Below are 19,594 nucleotides of genomic sequence, written 5' to 3'. Positions count from 1 at the left end.
AGGCGCCAAAAAAGGTGCCATTTTTCATTTGGTTTTCTCTCTCGAGCAGCCAAGTAATCCGTATTACGGATGTGCTAGTAAGTCAAAGCAGATCTTTACATCAGTTGTGCGATGTTAAGATTCTCATTTGATTGAAAACAAAAGCTGTAATCGCTTTACTTTTGTTGTCTCGTAATAGCTCAAAGCTGATGAATACACCAGTTGTGCGACGTTATTTATCGAATTTGAGTTCATAGTATTCAATGAAAGTTTTGGATAATGATTTTTAAAATTATTGACTTTCCTTTAACACGTCATTTAGGATCACCCACGTTTCTTACAGTTCATCCCGTCTTGATAGAATCTTGTTGAAAATGCTATCATAGCCAATTTCCAGAATTATTATTATTTTTTTTTGCTATAACATAAATTGACGAACAAAATCATATGCCAAGGGAGAGGTTATCATTCTATTTCAGATCCCTTAACTTTTAAAGAGTTAAAAATATGGATCTCATCCTGGAACGTTTGTCAAGACTGAAAACATATGAAACATCAAAATCTTTTGAAATCAACAGAATACTGGAAAGAACCGCGGTCGTTGTAAAACTTTTGATATTACAAATAAATGTTTTAACGGACAAGAGTGCAAAACACACTCTTGTCAGTCACAATGTTTCATTCCGGGAGACATTGCCTATGCATGTCTCCCACAATGGCACAATCTATTGGGAATCAAAAGACGATGGGGGTATTTTTGACAGGCAAAGTGCAATACTATAAGACGATTGCACTTTGCCTGTCACATACATCTCGACAGAGGCAACATTCGATACGAAAGTTTCCTCTGTCGAGAAACTTCTTCACACCTCAAGAGATGCGAGGAACTTTTGACAGGCAAAGTGCAATACTATAAGACGATTGCACTTTGCCTGTCACATACATCTCGACAGAGGCAACATTCGATACGAAAGTTTCCTCTGCCGAGAAACTTCCTAACATCTCAAATAAATACAAATTCATTATCCTAATTCTACTACTTTACATAACAAATCATCTTATAAATATTCATATAACTTCAATAACATTAAATCTAATTTCTTATCTCATAATACTTTCTTAATTTGATTCATCTTTTGACAAAATTTTAAAATTGAGGCACAACATATATCAACCCATGCACCACTACCGATGCTGGCTCAACCGCGCATCTTTCGTTTTTTTTTGCATGTTTTTCGTCTCAAAGACGAAAAACATGCAAAATTTTTATACACTCTCATAATAACATATGACAGATAGGGAAGAGAAAACACCATATAATGCTGCATAAATACTATATATTGAAAAAGATATTAAATATATTTTATTAAAATCATAATAAATATGTGTTTACTTAATGTGATAGATGTCCCCAGTATAATTATTATTGAATGTACTAAGATATATTTAAATAAAGATATTTTTTGTATATTATATAAGATTGGAATTAGTATTTATGAAGAAATTGCAACAACGCGTTGTGATATGTGTGGATATATGATTTTGAGAGAGAATAATTTTGGATTTTTCATATTTTAATATGGATGTGATTTGATCATATTGATAGTGTTGTATTATAGAGTGTAAGTGGGATGGAATTCTTTTTTATTTGTAATAGATTTCGATAGAGGCAATTTCATATCGAATGTTGCCTCTGTCGAGATGTATGTGACAGGCAAAGTGCAATCACCTATCAATATTGCACTTTGCCTGTCAAAAGTTCCTCGCATCTCTTGAGGTGTGAGGAAGTTTCTCGACAGAGGAAACTTTCATATCGAATGTTGCCTCTGTCGAGATGTATGTGACAGGCAAAGTGCTAACGTCTTGTTATTGCAAAAAGATTGTGCCATTGTGGGAGACATGCATAGGCAATGTCTCCACGGATGGCACATTGTTACCGACAAGAGTGCATAATACACTCTCGTCGGTCAAAAGTTCCCCAATCAACTTCTGATTGAGCAAAATTGTATCATTATCTGAGGCATGCACTAGCAATGTCTCCCAGAATGAGATATTAAGACTGACATCAATAAAGCTTTTTATATAGTTGAAACTAGATTCATTTTTCATAGCGTTCAAATTTTTATTAGAAATAATGTAGTTAATGCTAAAATTGTAGTATTTACGTAGTGATAATCATATTCATACTGTAATTCATGTGATTATAATGCAAACCCACTAAGTAATTCTTTTGCTAAATTGAAATTGAAAATTTGATTATGCCATTTTGAGCTCGATGTATTAAATGTAAAACATTTTTCATATGAGAATGCAAAATCCAAAGACTTTTCTATTTGTTAAGTTGCTTGAATCGTGAATTTGGAATTTTTATCAAAATATGGGCAAATAAGCTCGGCGTTGTCACATATTCACTCCCCCTGAAGTTGTGCTTTAATCAGAAGTCATGCTATTTTTCCAAATTTTTTCAAAATAGAGAAAATGATGAAAAATCTCTCATTTATTACATTCAAAATTTTAAATTTGAATTTTTTTTGGAAAATTTGTGATTCAAATTTCAATTTCTCCAAGTAAAACTGAAAATATTAACAGATCAAATCATAGAATTAACTTATCAAATTCTGTTGTATTCATTTCTTGCGATAATTCCGTTCAAAAGCTTTGTTTAAATCTATTTATTTTAATAATAATAAAATAGATAGATCTCCGCTATGAAAACATGATACCATACTGATATGAAATATGAGTTAACATATAATTAAAAAGTTTCTACAATTAATAAGAAATTTATTACTAACTCTTTATTTTAACTATATTGAAACTTTTTATATGCATTCTGGCCAGTAAAGATCCAGAGAACCACATCTGCATCAATTTATGCTGAAGATTTCTGGATTTCATTACTCTTTTGAAAGACATCCAGATATCTTCAGCATAAATGAATTACATACATGTTCTCTCGCTCTTTGTGAACCACCTACCACAACAAAATTACCTTAAGGCAAAGTTCGGCTGAAGTCTCCCATATGATGAGAAAGAAACTTTAGAGCAGCTTGCCATATCCGACTAATTACACAATCCCTAGCCCTTTGGGGACTATGGAGCTGTGATAACATAACTACTCGCTTATTTGCAATTATTCCTCAAATCAATTCTATTTTAATGCAAATCATGCGGTAAACCACTAATAAATGATAAGACATATATGCAAATACTCACTAAAATCTATGTGTATGCTCAAAACTAGAATAATACATCAACTTAGATATTGAAGATTCAGATCAACTAATAACTTATATCATCCAAGTCTGACTCTTGCATGGCTTAAACACGGCTCGAAACGGTACGACCAGATTCAACAGTTTTCCTCAATAACAGGTTTCACCGCACAAAACTGAATTTTGGAGGGTAGCACACTAAAAAAAAAATCATGCCTACCATATGGTATTTATACATGGGCTTACAAATGGCCAAAGCATTTCTTACAACACGCAACACAGGACCAATTGATCTGGGTTTCCTCAATATTGCATTTCATTAGCTTTGTCACATATGCTTTTATGTGCTTAAGCTCAGGCATCATTCTTAAGAGACTCCCATTCACATTACCATTTATCGCAATCGGCCAATTATTCAATTACCTTGTCTACACAAGATTAGGAAAAGTTCGTGCATACTACGGTTGGGAACTTGGTTTATATAGTGGAGATGTATTAAAAGGATTCCCATTCGATTACATCAGCGATTCACAGTATAAGGGACTTATTTTATGCGTCCTTGGTATCTTCTTCTCAGTCAACTACGATAAGACATTAGCAATATTAACAGGATACTGGGTTCTTCTTTATGTCTATATGATCTTCATGGAGAATACAAAGCCAGGCCGTGAAATTCCTGATGAGGCTAAGAAAAATGAATAAATCTTTGTAGTTTTGTCAATCACTGAAAAAAATTTTTTGTTTTTATTTATCACGTTTTTTCTTGTCATTTAAGCAATGTGGCTTGAGTGTGTTATATAGAGATGAGTTATGAGTTGTTTAACTTGGTCATGGTAATTATAAAATACTGATATTTTTGATCATGATATGTATGTTTTAGTTTAAATAGGCTCTCTAGTTTATGCTTATAAACTCTTTTCTATTTAACTTCAATTTTACATATTGTTTTTTATGAATGGATTCATTACATATGATCCATTAAAGATTTTGAATGATGAAATTGCTGCAAGGAAGCAGCAAATCGCGCGAACTACAGCTCAGTATACTTCCTTAAAGAAAGAACTGATTCAGCAAATAAACGATCTGAGGGATCAAACAGAGAAACAGAAGGAAGATATGCAAAAGAATACAGAAGATCAAATCAAATCAATTACTGAAGAATTCAATGCAAGAATCGAAAAGATGAAAAAAGATTCCGCAGAAAGAATTTATAATGTAAAGGAAGGTATTACACCTGACTATACAACCGAAAACAAAATAGAAAATATAACTCAACAGATTCAAACACTTCAAACAGAAACAGAAAATAAAACTAAATTTCTCGAAGAATCAACGCAAAACGAGCTAAATTCAATTGAATCGGAATCTAGTAGACTTAAAAAGCGTTCTGATAGATTGTCTCGTAAAATAAATCAATTAGAAGCTATTAATATTAAAGATTCTCCTGAAAAGAACGAAAAGATAAAAGAAATCAACAAAAGAATGAAAAAGTTATCATCTGATGCACAGAGTTACCAAATTGCATTTGATATAAGAGCTCAAAAATATGATAAAAGCGAGAAAAATACTAGAGAATACCTGCAGTATGAATTGTCTAAGCTTAGACGTCAAATTAAAGAGGGAAAACAAAAAATTGAAACACAAATTGGTTTAATTTCAAATAGCCAAATGGATCACTCAGATAGAATAAAACGATTAAAGAAGGAAATATTTTCGCTAACAACAAGTCCAAAATCCTCTAAAAGTCCAAAAACACGCGTAATTAAACGAATACCAGAGAAAATTTCTTTCTTTGAATCAGCTGTGAGAGACAATAAAGTATTACTCAATGAAAGAAAAGAAAAACTTAGAAAATTACAAGAAAGAAACAAAGTTTTATCTTTTCAAATCAGGAAATTAAGATTTCAATTATCAAGTTTTGATTAATTGAACAACGCACATCCTTGTTTAAAGTTATCCTCATGCTTTGCTCACAAATTGTCTGTAATTTTTCCTAATTACACTAATATTACAGCATTTCATAGTCTTTGCTCAATTTTTCTTGTCTTTGATTAATAGTTCACAAATCCCTGATATTCCATTGTGATATCAATAGATTATTTATAATCTTTGGGAAAGTGTTATTTGCTTCTAATGTTAGGATTTGATAAGTGCATAAATTTAATCTGGTACTTTTCAGAATTTATTGTTTACCTGATACATGACGAATTCAAGATCCATTAGAAGATAATCTAGACTTCTTTGTTATCTTAGCGTCAATGAATAGAATTTGGATATCTCATATTATGCTAATACATTGTATTGTTTTAATTGTTTTTGTTTTTATATAAAGTTATTTGTTTATGTAATATTAAAACTAATGATAGTTTATAATTAATTTGGTATCATTTCATAAGTATTGGTAAAGAGTATAGTGTTATTAGCTGGTTTTGAATTCATTTCAGAATTGAGTTATAGATTGAGGATGAGGCATTCTTCAAATCCATTTTGATAAAGTAATTGAGGTAAGTGATAAAAGTATGGGCATAAATGCTCAAGATTGAATATAATTCAAATTAAAAATAGAATCATTTTGGATATTAGTTCGAAAATAATTAATTCTATGATAAGTTAAACATGTTTGTTGAATAAAATCATCTATAATAACAAATCTCATTAGTAGTATATGTTGAAGGGTTGTGTGACTTTTTTTGTTACGTCTATATATAGATGAAGGTATATTTTCACATCTTCTATATATAGATGATATAAAAATTTTTTCTTACGTTTTTTAAGTCATGAATTCGTAAGAAAGCGCGACATTATTAAATAAATTAGTAATAAATATTATATACTAAACACATTTTAAAAAATTAACATTAATTTTAAAATAATTTATTTTTTTATCTTTTATAAAAGAAGCTATATATAGATGATGTCAGATATTCCGCGATTAATTAAACATTGTTTAAATCCTGAATGGGTTAAACTTCAATTTAAAAATGAAGATTGTGAATTATTAAATGAATATGAAAGCCAAAATAAGCTAATGAGGTATAAATATAATGATAAAGAATATTTAATTTCATGGAATCAATGGAGTCATAATCAAAGACCTCATAAACGAGAAGAAGAAATTGAAAATAATGAAATGGAAATCATTGATGACATTAAAGAGGATGGAATTCCTAAATTTTGTAGAAAAACCTTTAGAACTAAGTTAGGAGCATATAAACGTAGAGTATTAAATCCTGAATATCTTAAACATCAATTTAAAAAGGAAGACTGCATTAACAGGAGCACACACTAAGGCTGTATGTTGTGAAAATGGATGTTGTATGCCATTTATTTAATACAATTTAAAATTTTATTTTTAATAAAATGCCACAGAAGAGACAAAAGGAACCGTAAATAATGGTTTTGATACTATGATTCAAAGAGGCGGGCACCCTTAAAACACTTATTTTATTTTTATATAAATGAATAGCGCAGATTTAAAAAATTTAATTTATGATTTAGTACTTAATCAAAATTTTCTTACTTATTATGAATTAAAATCATATCTCCAAAAATATAATAAAAATATAACGGGTGATGATATGGATTATTATTATCCGTATTATAAAAATGAAATTTTGAAATATCATGATAAAATAATTTCTAAAATTAAAGACAAAATTAAAAATAATGAATATACAAAGGAAAAAACTAAATCACAACTTAAACGATTGAAAGATTTCAAAAATAAAGTATTAACAGAAGAAGATATTGATGAATTATATAAATTATATAATCATGAGTCGCAAAAAACAAAGGTGCAAAACACCCAGGTCCTTCAGACTATAAATGAAGCACAAGCTTTAATTTATGATTCATTAGTTAAACCATATTCAGCCCGACTTTTAAATGAAGATCAACTTTTGGAATTCATCCTTCAACATAAACTCGAAGCGGGAAAGTATATCAAGCCTTTATATACAGCATATTTAAAACAAATGAATAGAATACATCCAGAATTAATGAAGGGGGGAATGAAATCCAAAATCAAAGCAGATAAAATTAAACCACTTGCAACACCAAAACCTCCAACGACAGTACCGCCTCCTCATTCAGTTAATCCTTCATCATTCACTTTATTATATCCATTTCAAACATTAAAGAAGCAAAAAGATTTTAAAAAGGATTTCAAGATATTAAAGAAACCAATTGACCCGAAAATTCAACCGTTAAAGGAAAAATTTAGTCGCCCTTCATTTGCTCCATATCCATATTCATACGAAATCGATCATCTGGAATATTCAAAAGGAAACGTTACTTATTTATTTGCCATTAACATTAACACTAGATATTTATATTGCATTCCAGTGAAAGGGAAAACAGAACAGGAAACAAGAAGAGCTATACAATACTTACTAGATCATGAAAGAGTAGATAATATAAGGGGTGATGGTGATAAAGGGTTTCAGGCAGCTATGGCTCATTATTTCCCACAAATTAATTTTTTCTTTTCATCCTCTCCATATACGTTTCATAATAAAATAGTTGATGTGGTAATGAGAACTCTTAGAGATGCGTTAGGGGTTAACGGTCAGATATACTGGGATGGAAATCATGACTCCATCATACAACAGTTAGTATATTATTACAATAATACATGGCATAGAACTATAAACATGAAACCAGTGGAAATGAAAAATGATATTTCAAAAGAATGGGAATATATTAGAAAGCAAATGGAAAGGTTGAATGATGTTAAACGTGAACAAATTAATTCGGGGCTCATGAATTTTAAACAAGGGGATAAAGTTTTGATTCATCTCGATTATGGAAAAACTGATAAATCAATGACAAAAAGAAGACGAAGATTTGACACAATAGCTGAATTTGTTAGATATATTAACGGCAATGCATTAGTTGAAGTTGACAATAAATTAATAGAAATTCCGATTTATTTTATTACTCCATTATATTTAAATAATATTTAATTTTTTTATTTCGTAAGAAATGAGTGACAACGAAGCAGCCAAGAGTCCTGATTCAATTAAGATTCAGAGTCCAGACAATGAATATAAAAAGAAACTAAACAGAATTAAATCAAAAATATGCTATTACAAAAAGAAGCCGCAATGCGGCGGGGCTGATGCCCATAAAACTAAAGTAATTGAAAACGATAAAGAGAGGAAAGAAATAATTGAAAAATTAGAAACTTACCGTTCAATCCTTAAACTGAGTGAAGCAAAAATAAAAGAATTTAATAGAATAAATAAATTGATTGGAAGAGATGAATTTAATAAAGATGAATTTTTAAACTCTATCCAAATTTAATTTTTATTCCTCTTCCCGAACCCTTCTGGGTTCTTCTTTCCATCATTACTGCATAACCGCATCTTCTCGGTTTTCGTGGTTTGTTGTTTTTAATTAGTTCTTGCATCATTTTTATCATTTCCTCCCTTGTTATGATTCGTGGTAAATTTTGAGCTTGTGGGGTATCCATTTATATAAAAATAAAATTTTGTTATCAGTTATTTTATCGTTAATGGTTTCAGGTTATTCAATAATTAATTATTTTTGAATAACTGAAGGTGTCACTACGTCACCATGTGTCACCAGGTTAATTAACTTCTCTGAAAAATGATGACAACATGACATTTTGACAACACAACAGGATTAATGAGGAAGGCACTTATGAATTATTTTTGAATAACTGAAGGTGTCACTACGTCACCATGTGTCACCAGGTTAATTAACTTCTCTGAAAAATGATGACAACATGACATTTTGACAACACAACAGGATTAATGAGGAAGACACTTATGAATTATTTTTGAATAACTGAAGGTGTCACTACGTCACCATGTGTCACCAGGTTAATTAACTTCTCTGAAAAATGATGACAACATGACATTTTGACAACACAACAGGATTAATGAGGAAGGCACTTATGAATTATTTTTGAATAACTGAAGGTGTCACTACGTCACCATGTGTCACCAGGTTAATTAACTTCTCTGAAAAATGATGACAACATGACATTTTGACAACACAACAGGATTAATGCAAAAATAAATTCAAATCATACATTATAAAGCTTCATTTACAGGTATTTCATCGTCAGTAAATGAATCCTCATTATCGTTTGGTTCAACCTGTTTATATAATCCTTTCATTTCTTCTTTCAAAACACAACACCATGTTTGTTTACCATCTATTCTTCTTTGTTTCCTTTCACATTTATCCTTAATGCTCATTTGAAAGTTTTTGTCTTTCATGTCTGATGGTTTGCAGAATAGAGCATTTTCACACGTCATACCTGCACACAATTCATCATAATGTGTATTTATCCATACATCTAAAGGATTTGTTGATAATTCAATTAAATCTTGTTTGGCTTCAGTCATCGGTATGATTCGTACATTAAATGATGAAAGGTCATATTGCATAAAATACGTCAGTAAATTATCATAAAATTCCTTTGTGCATGAATCCATTAAATTCTTGAAGTAATCAAATTGACCCTTGAATTTACCATTAACTCTTAAAACTACGTATCTTCTGTCTCCAACTTCAATTTTGACAGGGTAAACGTTATTAGTTACGAAAATGAAGTTTGCAACATTCTGAGCAGTTCTTCTGGGTTGATTCTTTTCATTAATTCTAATCTCATTATCCGTAATAATTGATTTCAAAGCGTTGAAGTTTGCGAGTCTGTCTTCACCTACATTCTTGAGTTCATTAAGTACAAGAAACATTTTATTCTCAACTACTGAATTGAAATTACCCGTTAGCTCACCTATTTCGGTAATGTTTTTACATGAATAACCAGCGAGAAGTTCAGAAATAATGTCTGTAAATCTGTTTTTACCTGTTCCCTGAAGTCCTTTCAAAATAATTGCTGTTTCATTCTTGATTCCAGGATGTTGAATCATTGATGCAATCCAGCCGAGTAGGTATTTATACACTTCATCGTTATTATCACAAATGGCTTCTTTAATGAAATTCATAAACATCTCAATTTTTGAGTAATCTGGTTTTTCGAGAACGTTGTATTTATAACCTTGAAACGTTGAAAAAACATCTGGAGAATTAGATTTAAAGCAAACACCCTTAACAGTTAATGAAGACAATTGATTTAGTAGTACGTCCCATGCTGTTATTGTTTTACCTTCTTCTTTAAATAATTTAATCATTTTAAGTGACTCTTTCATGTTTGATTGAAGAACGAATGATATTTGATTCATTTTATCGTGTATGTTGTAATCTTTCTGAATGAAATATTTGTTTCCACAATCTACAAAACGGATTACACGTGATAAATCCTCAATTACTTCAGAACTGTTTTTATACTGATGATTTTCAGCCTTGCGTCTAATATCTGTTATCAAAAACGAGTCATCAAGTTTGATATCAAATGTTATTTTTGGCTTACGTAATAAAGGTAAAACGTATTCATCATAATATTCCTTTTGATATAGTTTTAGAATCTTCACTAAAACAAATGGAGAAGTCATTAAATGTGCATATCTACTACGTGCTTTTTCAAAATTACTTTTTGCATTTTCAGTTAAGCTGCAGAAGTTATAAACGTTATCGTATGCTTCATTAATCAAATGATTAGGTAACGAATTAATTGCTTGAAACAGTGTAAATAATGTAACTTCTTTTTCTAAATTCATGTTTCCACCGTCATTATGTACTTCAAAATCACTGATGCCATCAACTATGCTCTGGGCAAGTTTATCGTCAATGTTTACATCTTTGTTTTCATTCATGATAGTCTTTATTTCTTCGTTCTTCTGTTCAACTCTTACCTTAATATTCAAATCATTTAATATATCGTTTACGGTTCTAGTTAATGTTGAATCATAACTTCCACGAATGAATGAGTATGTATTGATTGGTTCTGTTGCATTCTTTCGAACTCTTGAATCAGCCATAACTACTAAAGAACGCTTTGAATCATCAATAGAAGTCATGATATCAACATCATAATCATTGCAGGAATAGCATTTAATCATTCTGTTCGAAACTGCATAGAAGAAATTAGTGTTGCAATAAATGTGAAGACCTCCTGAAGCGGTTTTAACGATAACATCTTTATCCGAAAGTTTTGATAAAATATCTTTTCTAACTGTTTCTTTAAGTTCATCATTGTACGATTTATTGATATCAACATCTATAATCGTTAAATTTGATATTTTATTTGCTAATAAAGCTGTACCAGTTTTCCTTCCTCTTCCTCCATCATGTTTGAGGTAGTTATGTAAATCAATCTTGTTTTCACCAATTCTTTCGTTGAGGGTTTTAGTTTCTGCCACAACTAATTCCTCAGCTAATGAATCAATAACTTTTTCATCAGAAACGATAAAGTTACTGTTGTTGTTTGTTGCTGTCATTTATATAGGAATAAAAAAATAAAATAGTTTTAAAACTAACTTTATTTTTGGACTGCATCATATTTCCAGGACTGTTGTCGAAATGTCATGTTGTCTCATTTTTTCAGAGAAGTTAATTAACCTGGTGACACATGGTGACATAGTGACACCCTCAGTTCTTCAAAAATAATTAATTATTGAATAACCTGAAACCATTAACGTAAACATTAACGTAAACATTTATTTCCAGGACTGTTGTCGAAATGTCATGTTGTCTCATTTTTTCAGAGAAGTTAATTAACCTGGTGACACATGGTGACATAGTGACACCCTCAGTTCTTCAAAAATAATTAATTATTGAATAACCTGAAACCATTAACGTAAACATTAACGTAAACATTTATTTCTGCAGTTCATCCATTACTTCATTACCTAATTAATTACAGACATAAAATATATTTAGTTCATTCGGTAAGCCTTGACCCAAAGGTCTGGGCTCAAGCGCGTTCAATGAATGCGGTACCATGCGAATATAGTCACAAATGGTGGCATATAATCTTTACCCAAGCCTGTTGGATTTGTTGTGAAAGTATGGACATGATTTCCCCCCGGTTCAGTTTGTCGAAAAGTCTTTTTTGCTGCATTGTTATAAGATGGAGATAAAACGTCATTGCCAGCTTCATACTCTGAGTTGTATAATGGGTGGTCTCTTAATGAGTGGCTATGGTCGCCAGAAAAGTTTGTAGTTCCTGTATGAGTGTGTGGGGGTAAGTTTGCTTCTTTAATTTTCTTCGAACCTCCTGTTTGCTTTGAATATCTAGCACAGTATAAGAATTTATCTACAATCTGCTTCCACGTACCAAAACCTAAAACTGTTGCGGGATTTGTTGAGTTCATTGACGTATAAATAGAACCAACAGGATATAATGTTTGAAGTATTTCATTTTTCATGCTTGTAATCACATCATTTACTTCCGACTTCTTTGCATAATTTTCATCAACATATGTTTTATCTGCTTTAAGGTCTAAACATCCTGAAACCCATTCTGTATCAGCTTTAACTTTAAAAGTCTCCAATGTCCATTCATGATACCATTCAACCTTTTCTTTAATTTCATTATCTTTTTCATCAACATAAACCAAATTTGCTTTCTTATTTAATTCACTATCCACATATTCCTTATCCACCTTCTTCATTATGTCGTTTAGGAAACCTTCTATGAATTCCTCATTTAAATTAAATCTTCCAATCTTCAAAACTTTAGGAAATGCATTTAATGCATAATATCTCTGTTCTTCTGGTGGAATTGATGTTATATCATCCGTTATACCTTTAATTTTAGAATTCATAAATAAAATTTCTTTTATATTTGATATCACTGCACCACCTTTGCAAACGAATTCGAAATGGTCATTTTTCAATACTATCTCCAAATCTCCATATTTCAACCTTTGCGTTTGTTCTGCCGTCTTTGAATTATATGCATATATGGCGTATGTAATGGTCTGAAGGACCTGGGCGTTTTGCGCCTTAAGTTGCTGTTGTTTAATCATTTATTACGATTTAAAAATAAATATTTAATCCGTTATCTCATCAGCTATTTTCTCTATTTGAAATTGCCATAATATTTCATTCATAAATTCTAAATCACAATCAAATAGGTCAGTTATTCTAAATTTAATATTTGATAAATCTTTTGAATGAAGAATAAATGAATTCCCGGATAATTGAAACGGATATGATAAAGAAAATGTGTTTAAGTTGATGGATAAAATGTTTTGTATTGATGGGTAAGAGTTAGGGTCTAATGTTTGATGTGAAAATCTCATTGGGGTATTAACTTTATCACATTTGACTAAAATGAAATTGGAACCAGTGTCAGAATACAAAACATCCCCAACATCTTTTTCAAAATTTAATATCCCCAACAATGAACGAAGATGAGGAGTACAAAATTTAATTTTCAGCGGAAATTTAATAAGGTTATTTATTTCATCAAGTTCAAAAAGTTTTCCATTTGGACCTGTAATGTCTGCTTCGTGTGCTTCCCAATTTGGACCTTGACGTTTGGCATATGCTTGAGCTTCTGGTAATGTTAAAACGTTTCTCATTTGTTTAACATCTTTTTGAAGACCAGCAACAATATGAACTAATTCTTTCATTCCATCAGGAACTTTCATAGTTCTATTATATGCACCCTTTTTGTTTGTTCCTTGTTTTAATGGAACCTGTAGAAGATTTGCTATTTCTGTCATGTTTAATTATAAATAAAAAATAAAAATTAATTATAAAAAGTTAATCAAATTTAACACTTCCTTTATTTAAATCAACTATTATTTTTCCATGTTCACCTAATTGCTGATATTGTGTGTAAAGTTCATTAATGCTCATTGGTAAATTCACTTGATAAAGCATAACGTTCAACTGTTGACGACTAAACCCACTGAAAATGAAAAGGGTTGATAGATTTGATTTAATGTTTGTGCTTAATGCTTTGAAATATTGAACAGCCATAAAGAATGAACACTGAATGTGTCGACATTGAGTTAATAACTGATTAAATATGATTTCTCATTGTTATTAGTTTTGATTTCACTGCATCATCTAGAAAAATGAGTGAATGCAAAAATTCTCTATCAAAATTTGAAATAGAAAGTGTTTCAAATAATTCATCCCGTTGTTTATCAATAATTTTATCCTCTAATCCTTGCTTCTGATTGTATTATATAATTCTTTATACATTAAAAAGTTTTTTAAATAATCTTCTGCTTCTTCTTGTGATAAATAAATAATTGGAATTTGATTAAATGCTTTTAAAGATTCAAATGTATCATCTGAAGGTGAACCTGAACGGTTGATATAAATTAACACGTGTGAATAGGGGAAGTGTTAGCAATAATGATAATTTGTTTTAATATCGTTAATGTTTTACTTTATTCTGTTTACCAATTGCTGCAGTGATTGAATTTAAGTAACATTCAGAATATGGAATTTTCATTAATTTTTCCTTAGATAGAGCATTTCTTATCACTCAATGCTTCATTAATCATATCATCTATGTATGTATTATATACTCCTGCTAATTCTTCATAAGGAGTGTATGAATTTAAATCCATTTAATCAAAAATAAATTTATAATTTTAAACATTTCTATTCATCAATATTTCATCATATGAACTTCTATACTGTGGTGGTGTACCTGTTGGATGATATTTCAAACCTTCATCCGGTGTCCATGTCCAATATGTAGTCCTAGTAAACCAAACCTGAGGAGGATTTGTCACCTTTGAACAGTAAGTGTCATTTTCACCCTGAATGATTGGATAAGCATTCACTTGTACTGTAACTTGTGAGTTGAAAGTTTCTAATCCATCAAAGAATATACCCGCTCCATCACGTTGAACTGGAATAGTGCATAAGAATGAAGTTTGGTCTTTCCATGTTCTAGCTAATGGCGTGCCATCATCTGCATTCAGTGGTCTAGTTAATGAGTCCTCGTATTCTTCTGTGCATTCATTCACTCCATCTAAATCAGAAGCTTGAAGCATACGTGTTAAAGAATATGTCGCCCACTGTGGTCATCGCTTGATCGGGGAAGTTTCTGGAATCTATAGTGACCTGAAGACCTCGAAGCATTGGATTTTCTAAAACTGTTCTTTGCATTGCATTCTTCGGAAATGCTAACACAACATCTGTAACATTATGAAGAGCGTATGAGAAATCTGAGCTAATACCTTCAGGAGTGATGCAACCTCCATTTAGTGAACGAACGTCAATATGTTGAGCTGGAATCATGAATGGATCTTCCTTACTGAATAAACGTGGTATTGCTTTAACTGATTCTTCAATTAAACCGTATCCTGGTGTAATGCATTTATCCTCTAAAACTTCCATCTTTGTGCATGAAATAATAACGTCATCAACTGTTGCGTCAGCAGATGTAGCGGCTAAGCTTGTAATTAATTTGGCAGGAAGTCCGATTTGTTGGAATTTGCGATCATATTTATAAACATGATTCATAATCTTTTCATAATTTTCATCAGTTATCTTTTCATAAACGTAATTTTGTAAATCAGCAACTCTTAACGGGTCAACCTGACAAAATACTAAAGTATCCCTGAAAACATAATATTTAAGAATGATATCACCAAATGATTTAGGATAATCATCGAACGCCTGAAATGCTAACAAATCATTTACCGGAATAATCATATCAAAAGTGACATCAACTTCTTCATTTGCTCTCTTGAAAACTTCTGAAGGGTCAATATATTTACCACATACTGAGTTATCATATTTTTGAACATTATTATATAACGAATGAACAAACTTTTTAACTTTCCTTTCTGATTTTGGTTTATATGTTGCAAATGCGAAAGATTCACGGGCGCAATCCATCTGAAGATAACCGGCATCACCTCTTTCGGTTTCTACTTCTAATTGTTTAAAGCTTTGATTTGATGATTTGTAAACCAACGAATAAACGCATGCATTTAAAAGCGGCATCACATGTGAAAGCTTTATTTGAAACTAGAGTTGCTTTAACTTTGCGTTTAATATATGTGTCACCTAATTGGTTCACATCATGAGCCGGATTTGTAATTCTTAAATGAGTTTGTTTATCATCAAAATATGGAGCATCGGAGTCATAGCATGAACTTTCAAGTTCTCTATAGTTAGTATACAAGTCTTGGGTATGGTGACACTGCGTTCCACTTTACCCAATACTTGTGAATTTGACACTTTACAAAACCGTTAACGTATATTTTACAACACAAACGACAACACTAACTTAACCTTAAATATTTACAAAGCCGCCAACCACTTCACTAACGAACTCACTAATGTAAAAATAAACGTTCTCACTATCGTTCTCACTAACGACTTCACTAATGTTCTCATAAATTTTCCTCAATATCTTCATCATCAGTGTTAACCCTATTGTAGTCATACTTGAAGCCATAAACTTTCTCTAACTTCTTAACGTACAATTTACATAACTTACCTTCGTCATCGTATGGTTTAATGATATAACTATTTCTATCTTTATAAACAGTCAATGAAAAGTCAACTGGTCTCGGATGTATTTGAAAGAACATGTTATGCTCAGGAAGGAAGAATAAATGTTTAAATGTATGTTTGTTATATGTTTTGATTTGTATGAGTTGCTTTTGTTCTGTCATTACATCCAAATAAAATAAAAATAAAATAAAAAATAAACTTAAAAATAAACGTTCTCGCTAAATAATAAAATAAACTTAAAAATAAACGTTGTCAGAGGTGAAAAAATAAATTTAGGTGAAGTGGTGAAATCTCACCTCTTTTTTCACCTCTTTTTTCACCCTAGCCGCAAAGCGGCTCTGACCCTTTGGGTCTGTTGAATTCATTACTTTATAACTCTCTTCCTTTCTCCAACTCTTCTAACTTCTTCTTAAGTTCAGCAATGTTGTCCTCATGAAGTTTAATCTTCCTTAATATACCTTCTCTATCTAATGGTTGCTTTATCTTTCTAAACTGAACTCTACCATCCTTCATAGTATGAACGTAAAAACCTTCTGGAATAGTTCCTGATTTAATGTATTCTACCAAAAACTTTTGTTTCATTGCTTCAGTGACTTTATTTGTCATTTCAATCAAATAAAAATTTTAATATTAAATAAAAATAACGTTATTTTTTCAGTAAGGAAACGCAGGAGTTTTACGATTTATTTGAGGAGTAGGTTCTGGTTTAAATGTTGGAGTCGGTTTAGGAGTTGACTTTTGAACAGGAGTTTGTACTTCCATAGGTTCAGGAGTCATTGAAGGTTTTGCTTGTGAAGGCGTTGGTTTTGGCGATGGTGTCGGAGTTTGTTCAAATTCAGCTACTTCAGTATTATTTATAACATTTGCTTTGTTTCTTTTCAACATCATTACTGCTCCTGCTGTAGCTAGCAAACCTAGTGGGAGACCATATCTTATATAAGGACTTGACCAAATGCTATTTTTGACAGGAGCTGGTGGAACACCTAACCTTGGTGAGACTGCTCTTTGCCATTGTGCAGCTCGTAAGAAATATTCAATAGGTGCTCCATAATCGTTTGGTAAAGTTTGTTTCACAGATGGTGAAGGTTCACGAGAGCTTGATGAAGAACTCATTTATAAGCTTTAAAAATAAACGTTCATCCTTTATTCCTCACTGTCGTCCGCTGCTAAGTTATAGTCGTCAAGTCTTATTATTGGTATGCCTGACTGTCTTACTTGTATTGCAAAGCAACAATCCCTCATAAATCCAATAAGTGGCTTGGTACATTTTCTGTTGCTAGTTCAATAGGTCCTTTAACAGACAATTTGTATGTTATTGGAGCAGTAGATGTTTGACCTTGCTGGAAGCAAAAGTCCACTTCTGTTGGAAAACCACATAAGAAATGTGTGTTGTCATAGCTATCCCATTTATGTTCCACACTACCATCATCCACCAATGACCTCATAACATCTTCATTAAATCCAATCATATCATTGTTTGTATTGCAAGCGTTCGCAACCATTTCATAAAATACAGGTCCATATGATTTTTCAGGTTCTGCAGGCATATTTCCATAAGCTCCCATGGAAAGCTGAAGATATTTAAACTTAGGGTTCTCAAAATTAACATAATAGTTGTCTTTCTTTCTAAATAGTGCCCAAATACTTTTAACATTAATAGGCGTATAAGCTGCTGTAAATGTTGCACTTGAACTATCTGTATTCTTGAGAATGAACCATCCATAGGAATCCAATCCATAACTTTAACAGGAAAACATAAAGCCTCGTTGTATAATGTTCTACAAGTTCTGTATAAATGTTAGGGTCTAAAGAGAATGACTTTGGATGAATAAAACATTCATTAAAATCCATCTTTGTTCGAAATAGTTGCTGGGTTACAGTTGTAATAGTAACTGTTCCACTAGCTTCAGTTGCACTCGTTATCATAGTGAATGGTTCATTCCATGGAACAAATTTATTTGTCGGTGGATTTGAACCTGAAGCAAATGCAACTTTAAGAGTTGGATTGAAAAATGATATCATTTACAGATATAGATGTGCATTGTAAGGCGTCGCTACTGAACTTTACTTTAAGCTGAATGTTTCCTGCAAAAGCTGGAATAAATCGAATAGGTTCTAATGGAAGGAATCTTCTAACAGGAATTCTTAAACGAAGCTTAAAATCAAATGATTTTCCTGCTGTAATTGGACCACCAACAATTTGTCCTGTTCTGCATGTTCCCGAATGACTCCATACATCTTTATGTCGAGTCTTTGAAAAAACATCGACTTTCTTTATTTGTTCGTAGTTTGTGAGTTTGAAGTTATATATGCTTCTTCTCTTGCGTTGTCTTGAGAATATACGATACGACCATTTGCAAGGATTTGATATCCAGCAACTGCATAGAAAGCGTCATCGAAACCAATCCAAAATCCTGGTGGGTTTGTTTTATTGGAACCTGAACCAATTTCTTTATCTACAATAAATTGACCTTCCATTTTATACGTAATGAATGTATTGTAAAGGTCCAACATATTTTCACCAGGAGGTGAGAGATTGAATGTTACCCATGTGTTATCTTTAGCAGTTCCAGGTTGTGATGGAATCTTTGCGTCAGAATATTTTCTATTAGTGTCACCAATTTGAACTGCATTGTCTATGATATCGAAATATGAGCGAATCTATGAATATGCTCTGCTGGAGTAAATTCGTTTAACTGTTCGTTCTGCATGTATTTACTTCAGATAAAAATATCTATTTACTTCATTATTCTCACTCTTCTTCTTGGTATTCGTGGTGGAAGTTGTTCTTGACATTTTCAATGAACTGTACATTCTCTTTTTGTCTCGACTTCTTTCACTGGTGGGTCAGGTTCTTTGACTCGGTTTGCTTTTCAATGAAATTCACGAACTTTGCAATAAGCTCTTGGTTCGTTATTGAAAGTACATCTGGCTTCTTTTCTTTCTTGTTCTTTTGGTGGCTCAGTTTGTACAGAAGGTTTTATATGGGCTTGCCCTCGGTGCCATGCACCTTAATGTTGTCGCTC

General features: G+C 31.6%; 7 protein-coding genes across 7 annotated transcripts, besides 5 other annotated features; 2 read left to right on the top strand and 5 right to left on the bottom strand.

The window, feature by feature from the left end:
- Positions 1 to 734: 734 nt before the first annotated feature.
- Positions 735 to 986: a mobile genetic element.
- A 653-nt stretch (positions 987 to 1,639) lies between these two features.
- Positions 1,640 to 1,835: a mobile genetic element.
- A 1,010-nt stretch (positions 1,836 to 2,845) lies between these two features.
- Positions 2,846 to 3,013: a mobile genetic element.
- Positions 3,014 to 3,536: 523 nt separating this feature from the next.
- Positions 3,537 to 3,896, top strand: TVAGG3_0419270 (phosphatidylethanolamine N-methyltransferase family; the record flags this gene model as incomplete). The annotated part of the gene is made up of 1 exon (XM_001324439.1): positions 3,537 to 3,896. The coding sequence occupies one exon, from the start codon at positions 3,537 to 3,539 to the stop codon at positions 3,894 to 3,896; it is 360 nt and encodes a 119-aa protein (XP_001324474.1).
- A 249-nt stretch (positions 3,897 to 4,145) lies between these two features.
- Positions 4,146 to 5,493, top strand: TVAGG3_0419260 (uncharacterized protein; the record flags this gene model as incomplete). Its single annotated transcript, XM_001324438.1, has 1 exon — positions 4,146 to 5,120. One exon carries the CDS (start codon positions 4,146 to 4,148, stop codon positions 5,118 to 5,120), a length of 975 nt encoding a protein of 324 aa, XP_001324473.1.
- A 1,927-nt stretch (positions 5,494 to 7,420) lies between these two features.
- Positions 7,421 to 14,099: a mobile genetic element.
- Positions 9,254 to 11,566, bottom strand: TVAGG3_0419250 (uncharacterized protein; the record flags this gene model as incomplete). Its single annotated transcript, XM_051233366.1, has 1 exon — positions 9,254 to 11,566. The coding sequence occupies one exon, from the start codon at positions 11,564 to 11,566 to the stop codon at positions 9,254 to 9,256; it is 2,313 nt and encodes a 770-aa protein (XP_051103096.1).
- Positions 12,053 to 13,099, bottom strand: TVAGG3_0419240 (keratin-associated protein family; the record flags this gene model as incomplete). Its single annotated transcript, XM_051233365.1, has 1 exon — positions 12,053 to 13,099. The coding sequence occupies one exon, from the start codon at positions 13,097 to 13,099 to the stop codon at positions 12,053 to 12,055; it is 1,047 nt and encodes a 348-aa protein (XP_051103095.1).
- On the bottom strand, positions 13,124 to 13,801 carry TVAGG3_0419230 (uncharacterized protein; the record flags this gene model as incomplete). The annotated part of the gene is made up of 1 exon (XM_051233364.1): positions 13,124 to 13,801. One exon carries the CDS (start codon positions 13,799 to 13,801, stop codon positions 13,124 to 13,126), a length of 678 nt encoding a protein of 225 aa, XP_051103094.1.
- Positions 14,100 to 16,220: 2,121 nt separating the features above from the next.
- Positions 16,221 to 19,593: a mobile genetic element.
- TVAGG3_0419210 (uncharacterized protein) lies at positions 16,938 to 17,174 on the bottom strand (the record flags this gene model as incomplete). Its single annotated transcript, XM_051233363.1, has 1 exon — positions 16,938 to 17,174. The coding sequence occupies one exon, from the start codon at positions 17,172 to 17,174 to the stop codon at positions 16,938 to 16,940; it is 237 nt and encodes a 78-aa protein (XP_051103093.1).
- TVAGG3_0419200 (repellent protein 1 family) lies at positions 17,223 to 17,681 on the bottom strand (the record flags this gene model as incomplete). The annotated part of the gene is made up of 1 exon (XM_051233362.1): positions 17,223 to 17,681. One exon carries the CDS (start codon positions 17,679 to 17,681, stop codon positions 17,223 to 17,225), a length of 459 nt encoding a protein of 152 aa, XP_051103092.1.
- Position 19,594: the final 1 nt, after the last annotated feature.

The sequence above is a fragment of the Trichomonas vaginalis genome, chromosome V, assembly GCF_026262505.1.
Source record: "Trichomonas vaginalis G3 chromosome V, whole genome shotgun sequence".
Taxonomy (NCBI): Eukaryota; Parabasalia; order Trichomonadida; family Trichomonadidae; genus Trichomonas; species Trichomonas vaginalis.
The sequence above is the reverse complement of the archived record's forward strand: the minus strand, read 5'-3'. Positions and strand labels throughout refer to the sequence as shown.